Here is a 14,661-nt window from a genome sequence, read left to right on the forward strand (position 1 = left end):
TCTCAGTTTAGCCTAACCACACAGAATTTCGATTTTGGTTAAAGGGGATTGGCGAAAAAAATCTCAGTTTAGCCCAACCACACGTGCGGCACTGTGTGTATTTATGCATAAAATCAGTCTGTATTTATGCAATTAAACCCATGTTTTGACCAAATTAACTTTAAAAAATTATAATTTAACCCAAAAACTTTAATTTCTTCTAATTAAAGCCCAAATTGACTTCAAAATCAATTTTTCTTGCCATCAAACCTTCCATAAATACAATTAAACCTTCAATAAAATTTAATTGAGTCCATAAACATCCAATTTTGGACTTTTCTTCCTTAAATTGACTTTTCTTTGTCAACAGCGCTCTCATCAGTCAACAGAACACTGTCAAATTTTAATCTTTGTATTTTTGAACCTCCTCAACCATTTTTTAACCATTTTTTCGAGTGTTCTAGCATCTTTTTTCACTGTTATATTTTTTTTATTTTTCTTCCGAATATATTTTTGATTTTTTGCATTTTCTTCTTTTTTGTGCGGGGACCCAAAAATGGGTTACAACATGCGGAAAGACAATATGATCGATATATATGGCCTAAGAAGTTATATTTAGTAGATTGGGTTTTAAGCGGGGCTGGTGTGACCCCTCCAATCTTTTCTAAGAACTAACAATTTGTAATGAAACAGTTGAAACTAGCAAGATGACAGAATAAATGAATAATTGAGTTCCGTATGTTAAAGGATATGATGGAGCAGTGATTTCTCCAAAAAGCTAGATTTGATGACTGTGATTTCTTGAGGGTAGAATTGATGAAGACCATGATGATGGAAGATAAATACAAGAAGGGGATAAAGATTGACACCCTATTTTGACCCAGACAGGTGTTGTGATAAGATAAGCTACTATCAAACATAAACGAGGAATATGGAGAAATCCTGGTGAACAGAAATTGCACGAGGGTATATGAAGATTGTGCAGGAGTACCCATAGGATCCAACGATGTACTATAATGAGACAACAAGAGCAAAGAGAAGATGTGTTCCTAGATGAAGCTCGGAGCCGAGACTATGTCAATGTTGTTCAATAAAAAGTCTCTTGTGTTCTTAATGAAAATAATAACGAAGACATTTCCAATGCATGTAAGGATGGAAAGATGAGTTGTTACATAGGCACTAAATTGAGGGGGTGCAAGCGCTTGTGATAAAAGGCGAAGACGCCTTATTTGTGAAGGTGTGGATGAAGCTGTCAAGTATCCCGAATGAATAGGTGCAAGTACGATGATAGAAGGCGTAGAAGCTCCTAACATAGAAATCAAAATAAAGGATTAGAAGGAGTATATCGCAGCTCTTTTTTTTTGTAAAAAATGGTAGTAATCTCTCCAATAATGCACATAATGGTAGAGAATCTTATATCCATTTTGAGACATCCCAGATGAAGAAGGATGCAGCCGCCTCATGATAATGGGCGAAGACACCTCAGAAAAAAGGTGTGAGAGTCATGATCTAAGCTCAAGTTTAGATCACCCAGAGCCAATGTTATGGCTAGATATGAGTGGACAAGTGTATGGATAACTATTGGAGTGGCAATGACGAGTATAAAGACAAGTGCTGAATTGACTTTCATGGATATTGCCCCCATGCTAAAGATCAATGAGTTAGAAAACATTAGCTTTTGACAATAAGTGGATGACATGTGAAGCATTATGTCGTGACTGCTAGGTATGATGCGTAGGTTATGGGAACAAGTTGACTCTTGTCAATGTGGTGAGCTTGGTAATGACATTGTAATACTTAGAGTATGAAATTAAATATGGATCAACCTTTAATGGGCTACCCCCATGGTTAAAGGTGGAGAGTCAGTTGGACTCTTAGGACTAAGAGGGAGAGACTAATAGAGAATTAAGGTGTGGTTACAAGGGAGGAACAAAAGCCATGCACAACTCCTGGATGAGTAAACTCTTGAAAGAATGGTAAGCTCATGATCACATTGAAATACTCAGTTAATTATTTGCATTCAAAAATAGATACTTTCGCCTGAGAAGGTGCTGCAAATCTTGATAAAATGCTTGGTAAATCATTCTGGATCGGGCATGATTGATAAGCTCGATGGGGAATGTTATATGTGTTAGAAACAAGCGTTAACACTCTTTAAATGTGATGTGACAAACCATCTAGTTGTAGTGATCCTTTGGTGTGAGCGAATGTGTGCTTTAGTGACTCTGGTGATTGAAAGGTTTGGAAAGCACCTAAAAACTTGGCCGAAGATGCTCTCAAAATGATAAGCTTTAAAGAGCTGCAAGATGCAAGTATGTGATAAAAAAAAAAGTAAAGAGGATGATTAACCCACATAAATGACAAAAAGGGTGACTGTTAGGTTTATTGTCATTAATATGAATGCATCAACTCACATGTGCAACAACCAATAATGGATGGCACCATTCATTGACAAAGAAAATGAAACAGTCAATAAGGGCTACAACTTTCAACAAATTAGGTAGAAGTTTGGCAAGAGTGGTTGCCATTGATGCCTATAAATAGAGGCGAAGAGAAAAATATGAGCAGAAATTGAGAGAAGAACATAAGAAGAGAAAAGGAGAGAAAGGTTATTAATGGCAGCGACCCTGCTGCCTTGTGTATCAGTGTGAGTGAGTGACAAATATGAGTTGAGTGGTGTTGTTATCTATTTTTAGGTCCCCGCACAAATAGAAGAAAATACAAAAAAAAAGTAAAAACAAAACACCACAACACAGTGCCATTTTAAACGACAATGTGCTTCTTCTTCTTCACCTGGACGTGTAGCAGGGGAAGAAGAGTTTTTTATTTTGATTTTTCCACCCGCTTTTCTCCCTCTCTTTTCCCTCCCACTTGCACAAACCCTGACAAAACCCATACCCACATACCCTTGCCACCATGAAGAAGAAAACCAAGGGAATCATGCCCCGCAAGCAGCTCCCCATTACCCACCTTACCTTGCATCGTAGCAGGGGTAAGGTGCCACTCTCCTCCTGTGCTTATAAATACCAAGGGAGGCAGAGATGAAATGGGGGGGACAGTTTGGAACGATGAAGATTGTTTTTTAATGCAAAATATAGAGAGATTTTAGATAGAGAAGACAGACAGACAAAAAATTAAGAGGACAGCTAAGGAAACTTGGGACGAATGAATAGAGGATTTGGGGACGAGAGAACGAAAAAAAATAGAGGTTAGAGAGAAGAGAAACTAAAACAAAAAGAGGTGGGGAACATTTTGGGAGAAGATACAGAGACGAACAAAACGGGGAACATAGGAGGGAGTTTTGTTGAGAGAGAAAGATTTTGAAAAAAAAAAAGAAACAAGGAGATAAAAGGGGGAACATTTTGAGAGGATCAGAAAGAGAGAACCAGGGAGAAGAGAAAAATAGTCGAAGAATAGAGGAGAGAAACAGAACAAAATAGAGAGAAGGAAATAGGGGACGATAAAAAGAAAGAGGAGATCAGAAAGACAGAAACAAAAGAGAAAAGAGAAAGAGAAGATAGAAGGACGAGGGGGACGAAACAAAGACAGAGATAGGAGGAAAAGCAAGCAAAAACAGAAGAAGAGAAGGGAAAAAAAAAGATATTTGTTTCTCTGGACAGAGAAGAAGAAGAACCGGAGTAGAACCACAGTCACTCTGTTTCATTACCGACAACACCACCACAATGAGCCACCAACACCGCCAACGCCATCAGTAGGTCAACTCTCCTCCCTTATCCTTCTTCTTCTTCTTCATTTTACCCTGCCTCCACTGTTCACGTGAACAGTGGAGAGTTATTCAACTATTTACTAGGCCGGACAGTGAAAAAAATATATATAAACTTTTTTTCCAAAACTCCTTTCAAATTTGTGATTTTTCCATGTATTTTTCTATCAACTTTGCTTAATATTGGTTTATATTTTTTTACTGTAAAGATATGAATCCGGTATTAAAATACTCGGTTTTCTCTGAAATATTGCGAAAAAAACAAAAAATATCATGTTTTCATTCATACGACCAAGTCTCTCAAAGATAAAAATCATATCATATTTTCATACAATAAAAATTGAAAAAATATGTTTTAGCATGCATTTTGGACTTTAATAACTAGTTTATTAAAGCCATGAGAACTAGGCCAATATTTCAAAAATACCAAAAAAAATTATTTTGTTTTCTTGTAATATCTTGGATTACGAACTTCCACGTAAGATATATTCTTGATATTAAAAAGGTAGTTCTTTTATATATAAACTTTAGAGCGGTTAGGTTTTACCTAATAAGATAAGAATCTTCTTACCGAGACGAACTTCTCTTAAACCTTAGACAGACCAACAATTAGAAAACACAACAATACCTTAGCTTATATCAGACAATTAAACAATGTAGCTTACTTTAGGTAAGGTGTATTTGGGGTGCTAATATCTTTCCTTTACGCAACCAGTCCCCGTGCCCGATCTCTGAGACCAGTTAGGGTTTCTAGTGATCAAAATATTAGGTGGCGACTCTAATTCCCTCATTCCACTAATAAAATACAAGAATTCATTGTCTCTCCATTTTCCCGATTACCTAGATATATACCAATACCTAATAAAAGTGGAAGATTCGTCGTGACGCCGCACACGTGCGACAAGTGGGTTGATAATCCTCCTCTTCCATGGATGTATAAATGTGTACCCCTTTTCTATCTCTAATAATATAGAGTGCTTCATGAATATAAGTGATTTACCGAATCATGTTAAACATTATGTCTGCATGCTAAGTCTCCAACAGGCAATAATCATGAACATCACTAGTCCCTCAACAAAATACACGTGTTCCATACTTTATCACGAAAATAATTTCAAGTATCATGAAAAAAATCTTATACATTAAAAAGTTTTTTTAATTAAAAAAATAAAATTAAAATATCATTTTTTTCATCTGTTTACAAACTAAAATAAAAGACAGTAGCATAGTGCGTAGCATAGTGCGAACAATGGGAATAAGTAAAACTCAAGAGCGATGTTGAAAAAACCATGGGTGTGCTAAACAATTTGAATAGTAAAATACAAGATTTCATGGTTTTTCATCATCTTAGCTTGTGACGATACCCCAAATCCAGATCATCGATTGCATAATCTAAATTGACCATAATTAATATTAAGCAACCAATGACTGCATCTCAGAGTTAACTTCAGTGCTAATTACACATCTTTGACACGTTTTTTAATTTGTAAAAAGTGCAGTTCAAATTGTATTTGAATTGTAATTAGTGTGTAGACATTTTGTTTGATTTTGATGTGAGAAATTATTCGGTGAATCTAGTTTATCACTTAAGATTATGATCTTAGTTAATAAAATTCTCACACCTTGCTAAATTTGGCTGCCTCATTTTTATGACTGATCATTTGTTGATAATTATTTTATTCTAAGTATAATTCATGATGAATGTTTTTTCTTAGATGACGAAATAGATTCATCGAATGATTTTTCTTTTGATGTTATGAATCCTAATTCAGTAAATATATGATACGTGCGATGATTTAATGATTCGTAATAAATTTATTTTTCAATCCATGATCATCTTAGATGACGAAATAGATTTATTTAACAATTTCTCTTATGATCAATCCTAATTCAGAAAACATAGCTCTCTTACCGCAACAAGAAGTTCCAAGTGCTTCGATCTCATTTGTCTGAAAGCTCTTCCCAATGTCCGCTTGCTTAACTAACCCCTCCTATCTTTGACCAGGTCTCAATTCAGTTCAATATTCCGACTATAATTCATATGGGATTATTTAAACTCTTTAAATGTCGGCTATCAATTATATATTAAAGTGTGCTCTCACATGTAAACGGTATCATATGCTTTGTTCAAAAACTATAGGCTAAGCAATATGTTAATATTTGATAGATGTTCTACACAGAAGTTAGAAGCATGTTAGATATTTTTATGCTTTGTCAGCTTAAACATCCTTGTCCGAGTTTGAAAGGGGAACCATGTACACGTAAGTCAATAAGAGCTGAAGTTTCCAAGCACAATCTATCAAAATCAATCCCTTACGTAAATTACCGGGTACCATCTGAAAAGTCTCCACCCACATAAAATGTACCTGGCTTAGAAATAGCCGAAAATTATATTATATATATATATAAAAAAAAAAAAAAACGCCAGTCCCTCTAAGTAACCGCGTTGATTAACGCGGCCAAAATCTCTCAGTTTCCGTGTCCTTCTTGGAACTAATATAGATTCACGCGTAACCAACCAATCATCTTACGGCAGTTCTCCTCCTATATATATATATATATATATATTTATATACAAGCAGACCAACTCATATTTCAACAATATCGATCATAGAACTTGTTTTTATCTTTTGAAGCATATTTGTCTACTCTCTTTTCGCCTTCTGATCAAGCCCAACAACTCTGTCATGGCAGATAAACAAGGCCTGAATGGCGCCTATTATGGTCCAAAAATCCCACCTACACAACAGTACCACCGCCCTGGCCGTGGTTCTGACTGTGGCTGCTGCTGTCTCGTGACCCTCCTCCTCAAAGTGATCATCACCGTGCTCACGCTTATTGGCCTCTTCGTTCTTATTGTCTGGCTCATATTCCGTCCCATTAACAAGGTCAAGTTTCATGTCACGGACGTTGCTTTAACCGAGTTCAACTACAGTACCAACAACACCATGCTCCGCTACAACCTTGCTTTTAACGTCAGCATCCGCAACCCCAACAAGAAGATTGGAATTTACTATAACAGGGTAGAGGCCAAAGCCTTTTATGAGGGCCAGAGGTTTGGTTATAGTTCCTTGACTCCGTTCTATCAAGGACACAAGAACACTACTGTCTTGAATGTGGTTTTTACTGGTACACAACCTGTTACCCTTCAAGGTGAAGATTTGAAGCAATTTAACAGCGAAAAAACAAGTGGGCTTTATAGTATTGCCTTGGAGTTGTCTTTGAGGGTTAAGTTCAAGCTTGGTAAGGTCAAGACTGCAAGATTCAAGCCCAAGGTTGAGTGTGATGACTTGAAGATTCGTTTGAACGGGCCTTCTGTTGCTGAGAGTAACAACAAGTGCAAGATCAAGTTCTGATGATGATCATGGTTCCGGGACTTCATGTTCATGTTTGATTGAGTCTTCGATTCGCTTTGTTTGGGAGTACTATTTTTTTTTACCCTTACCATGTCTTATGTTCATACTCATAGGCAGAGACTATATTGGATTACTTTTTTCATTGAATTACGTATCTTATGTTGATGTATATGATAAATAATGAATATAGTATCTCTCTGTTTTCTTTTTTCTCGTTGTGATCTTGATTAGAAATTGATGTCTTGGTGGACTATTGTGCTGGAACAGGATTGGGGATTAGCTACACTAACTTACCACTTACTAAAATAAAAATCCGAATTCTCCAAAGTCATTGTTAATTTTATGTATTTAACCATCACATTCGGATTGGAAATAATTATGATAATTAAACACCATATTTACCTTGAACAATTCAGCTAATCGGCCCTTGTTTTCTTTGTTTTTTTTTTTTTAATGTAAACCTTACTTGAAAAGGTTTCAATAAAAAATAGCAAATGATCAGTGCTGGCAATCGCATGGAATGAGCATGCGTGACATTTTAACAATTGGCTGAAGAAAAAACCCGCATCCCATAAAGATTCAACCAGGAGGTGCCAGAAACAAAGTAATTAGTGATGATTTCTTCTTCAAGCTTTATAATTTGAAACAATCTTCATGGATGCCTTAAATCTTAATTGCTCACTGAAAAGAATGCTCTGCGATGGAGGCATTCATGCAGCTGTAATTAATGCTAAAAGAAAGAAAGATGGATTGACCTTTGAAAGAACAGCTCGATTTCATGTTTCTGATCAACTATTTGCAGAGGCTGCTGATGTTTAATTGTGATTTAATAATAAAGACGAGATATTTTGATGCTAAATTGGAGTCATGAAATCAAATGTGCTTGAAAAGTCCTCTTTTTATTCTTTATTTTATATTTAATTTTGAAGTCAAATCAATTGCGTTGCTGAGTTTTTGTGCCAAGTAGATATATAATAAACCAGATAAATTAGTATTCCCCAGATCTTCCTATTTTATATTATGGACAGCAAATTAAACATGAGATATTTTGGAGTTTGGACAACCTACGCCGCATGCTACTGTTCATATATTTAAAGCCACCTTACGAATCGAACATGAGAGCGCTCAAATAATATTAGTCTTGTCTCCTTTTTAATTAATGTGTTTGGTGCATCTTAGTTTTAAAAGTAAATATCAAATAATATTTTTTTAAAAAAAATATTTATATTACAACATTAAAATTATAAACAATTTAATTTTAAAAAATTTAATTTAATATTTTTTAAAATAAAAAATAAACTATCATAAATTAAGGGCTGAGAGAGGAGGTCATGGACTAAATGACGGTTTGGCAATGTCATTGAACCTATTTTTTTTTATTTTTTTTTTAAATACTAATTTTAAAAAATAAAAAATATTTTTAAATAAAAAATATTTTAAAAATAATTTCTACTACTCACGAAACGCACTGATTATCACCGGCTGGGAACCGTAGGTAGCAATGGAGATGGGCCATGTGACTATTTAATACAGTCAATGTCCAAGCCGTTTTAGGCTCACAGGCACTCTAATAAAAAGAGGGTTACCATCTGAGCTAAGAAATTCTTCATTTATGCTAACGGCCTGGAATATGGAAGACCTTGGGAGGATAGTTTTAAGACCCGGTCCGGTGGCCGGCCCGGTCCAAGGCCCGGGTTCAAGGTTTTGACCGGGTCACCGGATCGGCCGGGTCAGTTATTTTTTTTCAAATCAAAACGACGTCGTTTTAGTAAAAAAACAAAAAAAATAAAAGTCAACGGGTTTGCAACCGGGTTTTGATCGGGTTTTACCGGGTCAGTCAGGTCACACCGAATTTTTTTTTTCTCTTGTTTTTTTTCAATCCGGCCCGGTTCTAGCTCCGGGTTGGTCAGGTCCTAGATCGACCTACCGAACCGGATCGGGTTTCAAAACTATGCTTGTAGGCTCAAATTTATTGTTCTCCTGAGCTAAGACACTATTTGTACTTGTACTGTATCAGTCTATCAGATGTACTTTACTGTTGTTTTACGTTATTGTCAATTTTTAAAAGAAAAAATATAGGGACTAAAACAATTTTACACATTATATTATATTATATTATTCTAAACATGAAGGTTTTTTTTTTCATAATAACATTATAATTGAAGGTACTTGAGTCAGTCAAAGATGTTTCTCTTGCATTCCAATGCACATGAAATGTTAGAAATGAAGTAATATCTTTTATACATAAGAAAAACTTTACGGTAATTAAATAATTAAAAACAATTCACGTAATTCGAAAAACACATGCAAGTTGAAAATATTTTTTCTTTCCAAATCTTTTAAAAAAGAGAAAAAAGATTAAAAGAAATAAAATAAAAACTACTCAAACGTTTTTTTTTTTTATGTTCATTAGACTTTGAATCTCACTAATGCATATTATCAAAAAAAATTAATTGTGCTTAGTTAAAAGATTAAAAAATCTTAAAAATTAATCAAAGTAGATGAAAAGTTTTAATTGTAACCCTACCTCTAACTTTGCATATTTAACTCCTAATTCAACGAGAAAAACTATAATCTGTTTTTTTTTAAATACATTTATTTATTAGACTTGAATTGTGTTGCGAAAAGAAATGAAAATAAAATATTAAAATAAAAATCAATGACACTAAGTAAATACATTAAATAATTGTTATTTTATATGACAATGTATTTAAATTTTTCCAATAAATTATAAACAAACAAATACATTAATGATTTAAGAACACTAATAAGTGTTTTAAGGGTAACCGTAAGCCAAATCCATTTAAAAATATATATATATAAGATCATCTAGGAGTTTTGCAATTAGCGTTTGAAATCAATTAAGAAGGATTCAGGGGCAATGTCCAAAGGAACAGTCTATAGTTTGGAAACTAGTTAATTGTTGCCATAACCCTCATTTTTATTAAACTAATATAATATTTAGTATTATAGTAGTGGTTATTTTTTAAAATATTTTTTAATTTAAAAATATTAATATTTTTTAAATTTTTATTTTTATTTTAACATATTAAAAAATTAAAAAAAATTAAAAAAATATATTATAAAAGCACGTACTAGTCACATAGCCAAACGAGCCTACGTAAATTAGGAAAGACAAATGTAGCTAGTAGGGGTAGGTGCTGTTTTTAATGGGCCATCACAAAGGCCCATGGAAATCTTAATGACTCTCCAGGCTTTAATGAATGAACGATGCAGCGAATAACAAAGACCCACTGTAATTGAATTAGTCAGTCATTCAAAATCAGACTACTTCCAGAGGCACCACGTGACAATTAATTGCACTCTCCCTTCTTTCTTTTATACGCCAACGGCCCTGAAAATTTACTTCCAATCTTTTGCTTTACACACACCGCCTAGTACGACAAAAATTAAATCACATTACAATTACATTTTTTAAAAGAATAAAAAATAAAGAGTGCGGCATTTTTACTATTCACCAGGAAAGAAAAATTAGGAATTGTAATAGTATTTCATATTGTTTTTTTTTATTCTTCAGCTTTTTTATTTTGATCCCTCAACTTTTATTTTTTTTCAATTTATTCCTTTGATACTGTATTTATTTAGGATTAGGCTTAATGGTTTGTTTTGGTTACTTATGCTAAAGAATCTTGTGGTGTTAAGAAAAAAAACTTGTTGCTTGATTTGGTAAAGTTATATTGATTTAAAACAATTAAAGCTATTACAACAAAATTTGAATAATTAATAAATATTCAACCTATTTTTCTTGCTAGAATTAAGAATTGAAATGCCAAGACATAGGAAAGTTCAACTTTTTTTTTAATCCATCAATATGTTTTCTTCAATTCAATCATTCCACATTAAGTTTCATTTGGGATTGGACTTAAGAATTTTTTTAATTGTCTAGTTATGAGGATCTTGCAATATCAAGAAAACATTTTGGGGTGTTGTTTATGTTCGGTCACAAAATAAAATTTCATTTTACTGATTTAAGACAATTAAGGCTTGAGAGATCAAATTAGAAACTAAAACAAGAGCAGTGATGAAATTGGACGGCTGTTGTTGAATGCCTGGCGCGTGTGTTGCACATGCTAGCGAGTGAGGTGTGTTGCCGCTCTATGAAGGCGCATGTGGCCTCTTCAATCTCCAAAAGAGTTATTTTTCCATGTATCTTAAATCATCTTGGTGAGGGTTACACGATGAGGTGGTGCATGGTGGAGGATAAGCGGTGGTGTGTCGTTGGCGTCTCACACTCTTCATTTCTTTTCTTCTTCTCTCTCTTAGCCTTGGGTTTTATGCCTTGCTTGGTCAATTTCGCTCTTATATCAAATTTAGTTTTCATTCTTTTGATTATTATTTGTAATTTTTTTTATCTTTTTTTTGTTTTTTTTCTCAATTTCATCCTTTAACATTGAGTTAATTAGGGATTGACCTTTAAAAAAATTTTCGATTTACTTTCTATGGGGTGATTTCAGTCTCATGATCGAGGTCGCGGGTTTGGAGGGTTATCTAGGTTAACTCGAGCTATTTTTTTGTCATTTAGCTTTCAATATTTAATTGGTTGAGAATTGAGATTTGTGATTTTTTTTAAATTTGTTTTCTATTAAGTTATCATAATCTCATGACCTAGGTTGTGGGTTTGCAGGGTTTTTTTAATTGTTTCTTTTTCAATTTTATCTTTTAATAATATGAGTTGGTTGAGAGTTGAACTTTATAATTTTTTTTTCAATTGACATTCTATAGGGTGATTTTATTCTTAGGACATGAGTTGCAAATTTAGTTGATTAGAAATTGAGTTTTATGATATTTTTTTTATTTGCTTTCTATTAAGTTATTATAGTCTCATGGTAGTCATGAGTTTACCGAGTTAACCCAGGTTGACTCATGATTTTTTTTGTTTTCAAATTTTTTATTTTTTAATTTTATTTATAAGTTTGTTGAGAATTGGATTTCATAATTGTTTTCAAATTACTTTCTAAGGGCTAATCCCATTCTCATGACTTGTGTTGCGGATTAGTTGATTGAGAATTAAGTTTCATGATTTTTTTATATTTTCTTTCTATTAAGTTATTCTAGTCTTATGACCTAGATCGCGAGCTTACCAGATAAACCCGAGTTGACTAGTATTGTTTTTTATAATTTTTTTTATTTTGTCATTTGACAATGGGTTGATTGAGAGCTAAATTTAGTAAATTTGTTTTAATTTGTTTTTATAAGGTATCTCATTCTTAGGAGTGAGAAAAAAAAACTGAAAAACCGATTAAACCGAGAAAACTGGAGAAAAAAAACTGGAAAAACCGAACCGTGAAAAAAACCGATTAAAATTTTGAAAAAACTGACCGGTTTGGTTTCGATTTTATAAGTTTGAAACCGAAAAAACTGAACCGAACCTAAACCGAAAAAAACTGGAAAAAAAAACTGAGCCAAACCGGAAAAAAACCGAGTCAAACCAGAAAAAATCGAGCCAAAATCGAAAAAACCGAATCAAACCGGTTTTTGTCCTAAAAAACCGAACCGAACCGAAACTGGTCTGTTTGAACCGGTTTCGGTTTTTTTTTTTTTTAAATTTTGGTTTGGTTACTTTTTTTATATATAAAAACCAAACCGAAACAAAAATAATCACTGCTACTCATTCTCATAACAATTGTGATTTTTTTGTCTTTTAACATTTTTGCTTATTAAAAATTGAGTTTTTATTTTATTTTTTATAAGGTTTTCAGAATTTCATGATTCAAGTCGTGGATTATGGAAGTTATTGTTTCATGTCAATCTAATATATTATTTTTTCAATATTTTTTTAAAAATTATTGTTTATGTATCATTATTTTAGTATTTAAAAAGAATGTTATCTAATATATATTAGATTTTAAATTTGTGGTTGATTTTTCTTTATGATAAAAAACATGTCATGAATGCTTTTACATATTTTTTAATGTGTTTTTAAAATATTTGAAGTTTTTCAAAAAAAATATTTGACCAAAGCGGCAAGCATCTAGGTGGTACCAATTCACCAACTATCGTCTCTGCTTGCCCTCCCTGCCTCGTCCTCCAATGGAAGAAAGTGCAGTAACATCCAAGTTATGTCCAGCCTCCTCTCTGATCTTGCCACGTCATATCGTTTTCCTGCTTTAGTAGCTTGATGCTAACGTGGCAAGATCAGAAGCATTTGTTGAGTCAAAATAAAACAAATAAATAAAGGAGGGCTACTATTTTTCTAAAACAAGTACATATAAATACCATTTTATAATAATTACTCCGGCTACGCGCTAAACAGCCGGTCACATTTTCACCGCTTCCTTACTCCTAACTATGAATTTCTATGCTAACAAACGACATCGTCGTATTCTCACCAGAATCACCTAAGACGACGACACTGACTTCATTTTCAGTCCCTGAGTTCTTGCGTGATAGATTTCCATCACGAGGAGGAGAAGGTGAGGGAGTATAATAATACTGAGGAGATGCACACGGTGTCCAAAACGGCGTCGTTACATCATCAACCTCAACCTCAACCTCCACATCATTAGCAACTGCTCCTTCAAAACAAAAATCACTACTACTCTTTTTCCTCTTCTTGCTTTTAACAAGCTCGTTCTCTATCGACGAGTCGTCGTTCTCAGTTACCTCCATCTCCTCTTCCTTAATAGTAAACAAAACTCTCGATGGTCCGTACATCCCTTGCAACTTCAACATCTCCTCCACCAACGCATCTGCACCGTCTGCTGGAACTGGCGGAGCCACCGCGGAGGCTTCCTGTGGTGTTGTAGAGTCAGGTTCGATGCGAGTCGTTTGGTTTTTCCAGCAGAAGAAGTAGAGAAGCTCTTTAGACGGCTTCGTGTAGAGTGAATCGCTATTACTTCTGAATTCCCCGTCAGCACCAGAACTTGTGACACTCCGTCGGAGGAATCTTCTTCGGCGCCAGAGAACGTAAAGGATCTCGAAGACCAGAGCGGCAAGACAGACCGAGAAGACAACTGTGAGCACTATTCCTAGATTGTTTAGAGCATTCATAGCTAACAGCGAAGACCGGATAAAAACAGCGACAATAATAGTACTACATTAGATACGACAATAAATTTATCTTGTTTAATGGATAAGTTTCAACGGTTATAGCCGGTGAGTGTTAAGGGATAAAGATAGAGACGAGAGGTGAGAAGGAGTTGGTATTACAAGTTGCCGGTGTTAGGAGAGGAGTTTTGGTGGTTGTTGTGTTTAATTTCTTGGAAACATAAGTGAGAGGGACTGAATTTGGGGAGAGTTAATGATGACGGTGATTCATGAGGCGGATTTGCCTTATTTTAAGCCAATTTAACTTTTGGAAGTTATATTTTAAAAAAAAAAGGTTATTTTTTTATATTTATTATTATAGTGAAAAATAAATTAAAAAATGTTTTTTGATTTATTGGGTTTTTAGAAATATATATTCTCACAAAAATAATAAATTTAAAAGTTTTTTAGGAATCTTAAAAATTATATTATATAAATCTAGAGTTGTTTAGAGTTTATAGGAATATTACTCGAAGATAAGATATTTTTTTTAACTTTGAAAAATTGCTTCAAAACTGAATTGTCACAATTCACAAGTCGCACACAAACCACCAA

The 14,661-nt window shown here is 33.9% G+C and overlaps 2 protein-coding genes across 2 annotated transcripts; one reads left to right on the forward strand and one right to left on the reverse strand.

Annotated features, from left to right (window-relative positions):
• Positions 1–6,144: 6,144 nt before the first annotated feature.
• On the forward strand, positions 6,145–7,269 carry LOC7488101 (NDR1/HIN1-like protein 10). The gene has a single exon (XM_002322759.4). The coding sequence runs from the start codon at positions 6,391–6,393 to the stop codon at positions 7,057–7,059; it is 669 nt and encodes a 222-aa protein (XP_002322795.2). The 5' UTR covers positions 6,145–6,390; the 3' UTR covers positions 7,060–7,269.
• A 5,972-nt stretch (positions 7,270–13,241) lies between these two features.
• On the reverse strand, positions 13,242–14,332 carry LOC7488102 (uncharacterized). The gene has a single exon (XM_002323355.4). The coding sequence runs from the start codon at positions 14,068–14,070 to the stop codon at positions 13,363–13,365; it is 708 nt and encodes a 235-aa protein (XP_002323391.3). The 5' UTR covers positions 14,071–14,332; the 3' UTR covers positions 13,242–13,362.
• Positions 14,333–14,661: the final 329 nt, after the last annotated feature.

This window comes from Populus trichocarpa, chromosome 16 (genome assembly GCF_000002775.5).
Source record: "Populus trichocarpa isolate Nisqually-1 chromosome 16, P.trichocarpa_v4.1, whole genome shotgun sequence".
Lineage (NCBI taxonomy): Eukaryota > Viridiplantae > Streptophyta > Magnoliopsida > Malpighiales > Salicaceae > Populus > Populus trichocarpa.

What these genes read in the sequence shown, in the direction of transcription:
- LOC7488101 (XM_002322759.4), top strand. Translation starts at nt 6,391, where the DNA reads ATGGCAGATAAACAAGGCCTGAATGGCGCCTATTATGGTCCAAAAATC.
- LOC7488102 (XM_002323355.4), bottom strand. Translation starts at nt 14,070, where the DNA reads ATGAATGCTCTAAACAATCTAGGAATAGTGCTCACAGTTGTCTTCTCG.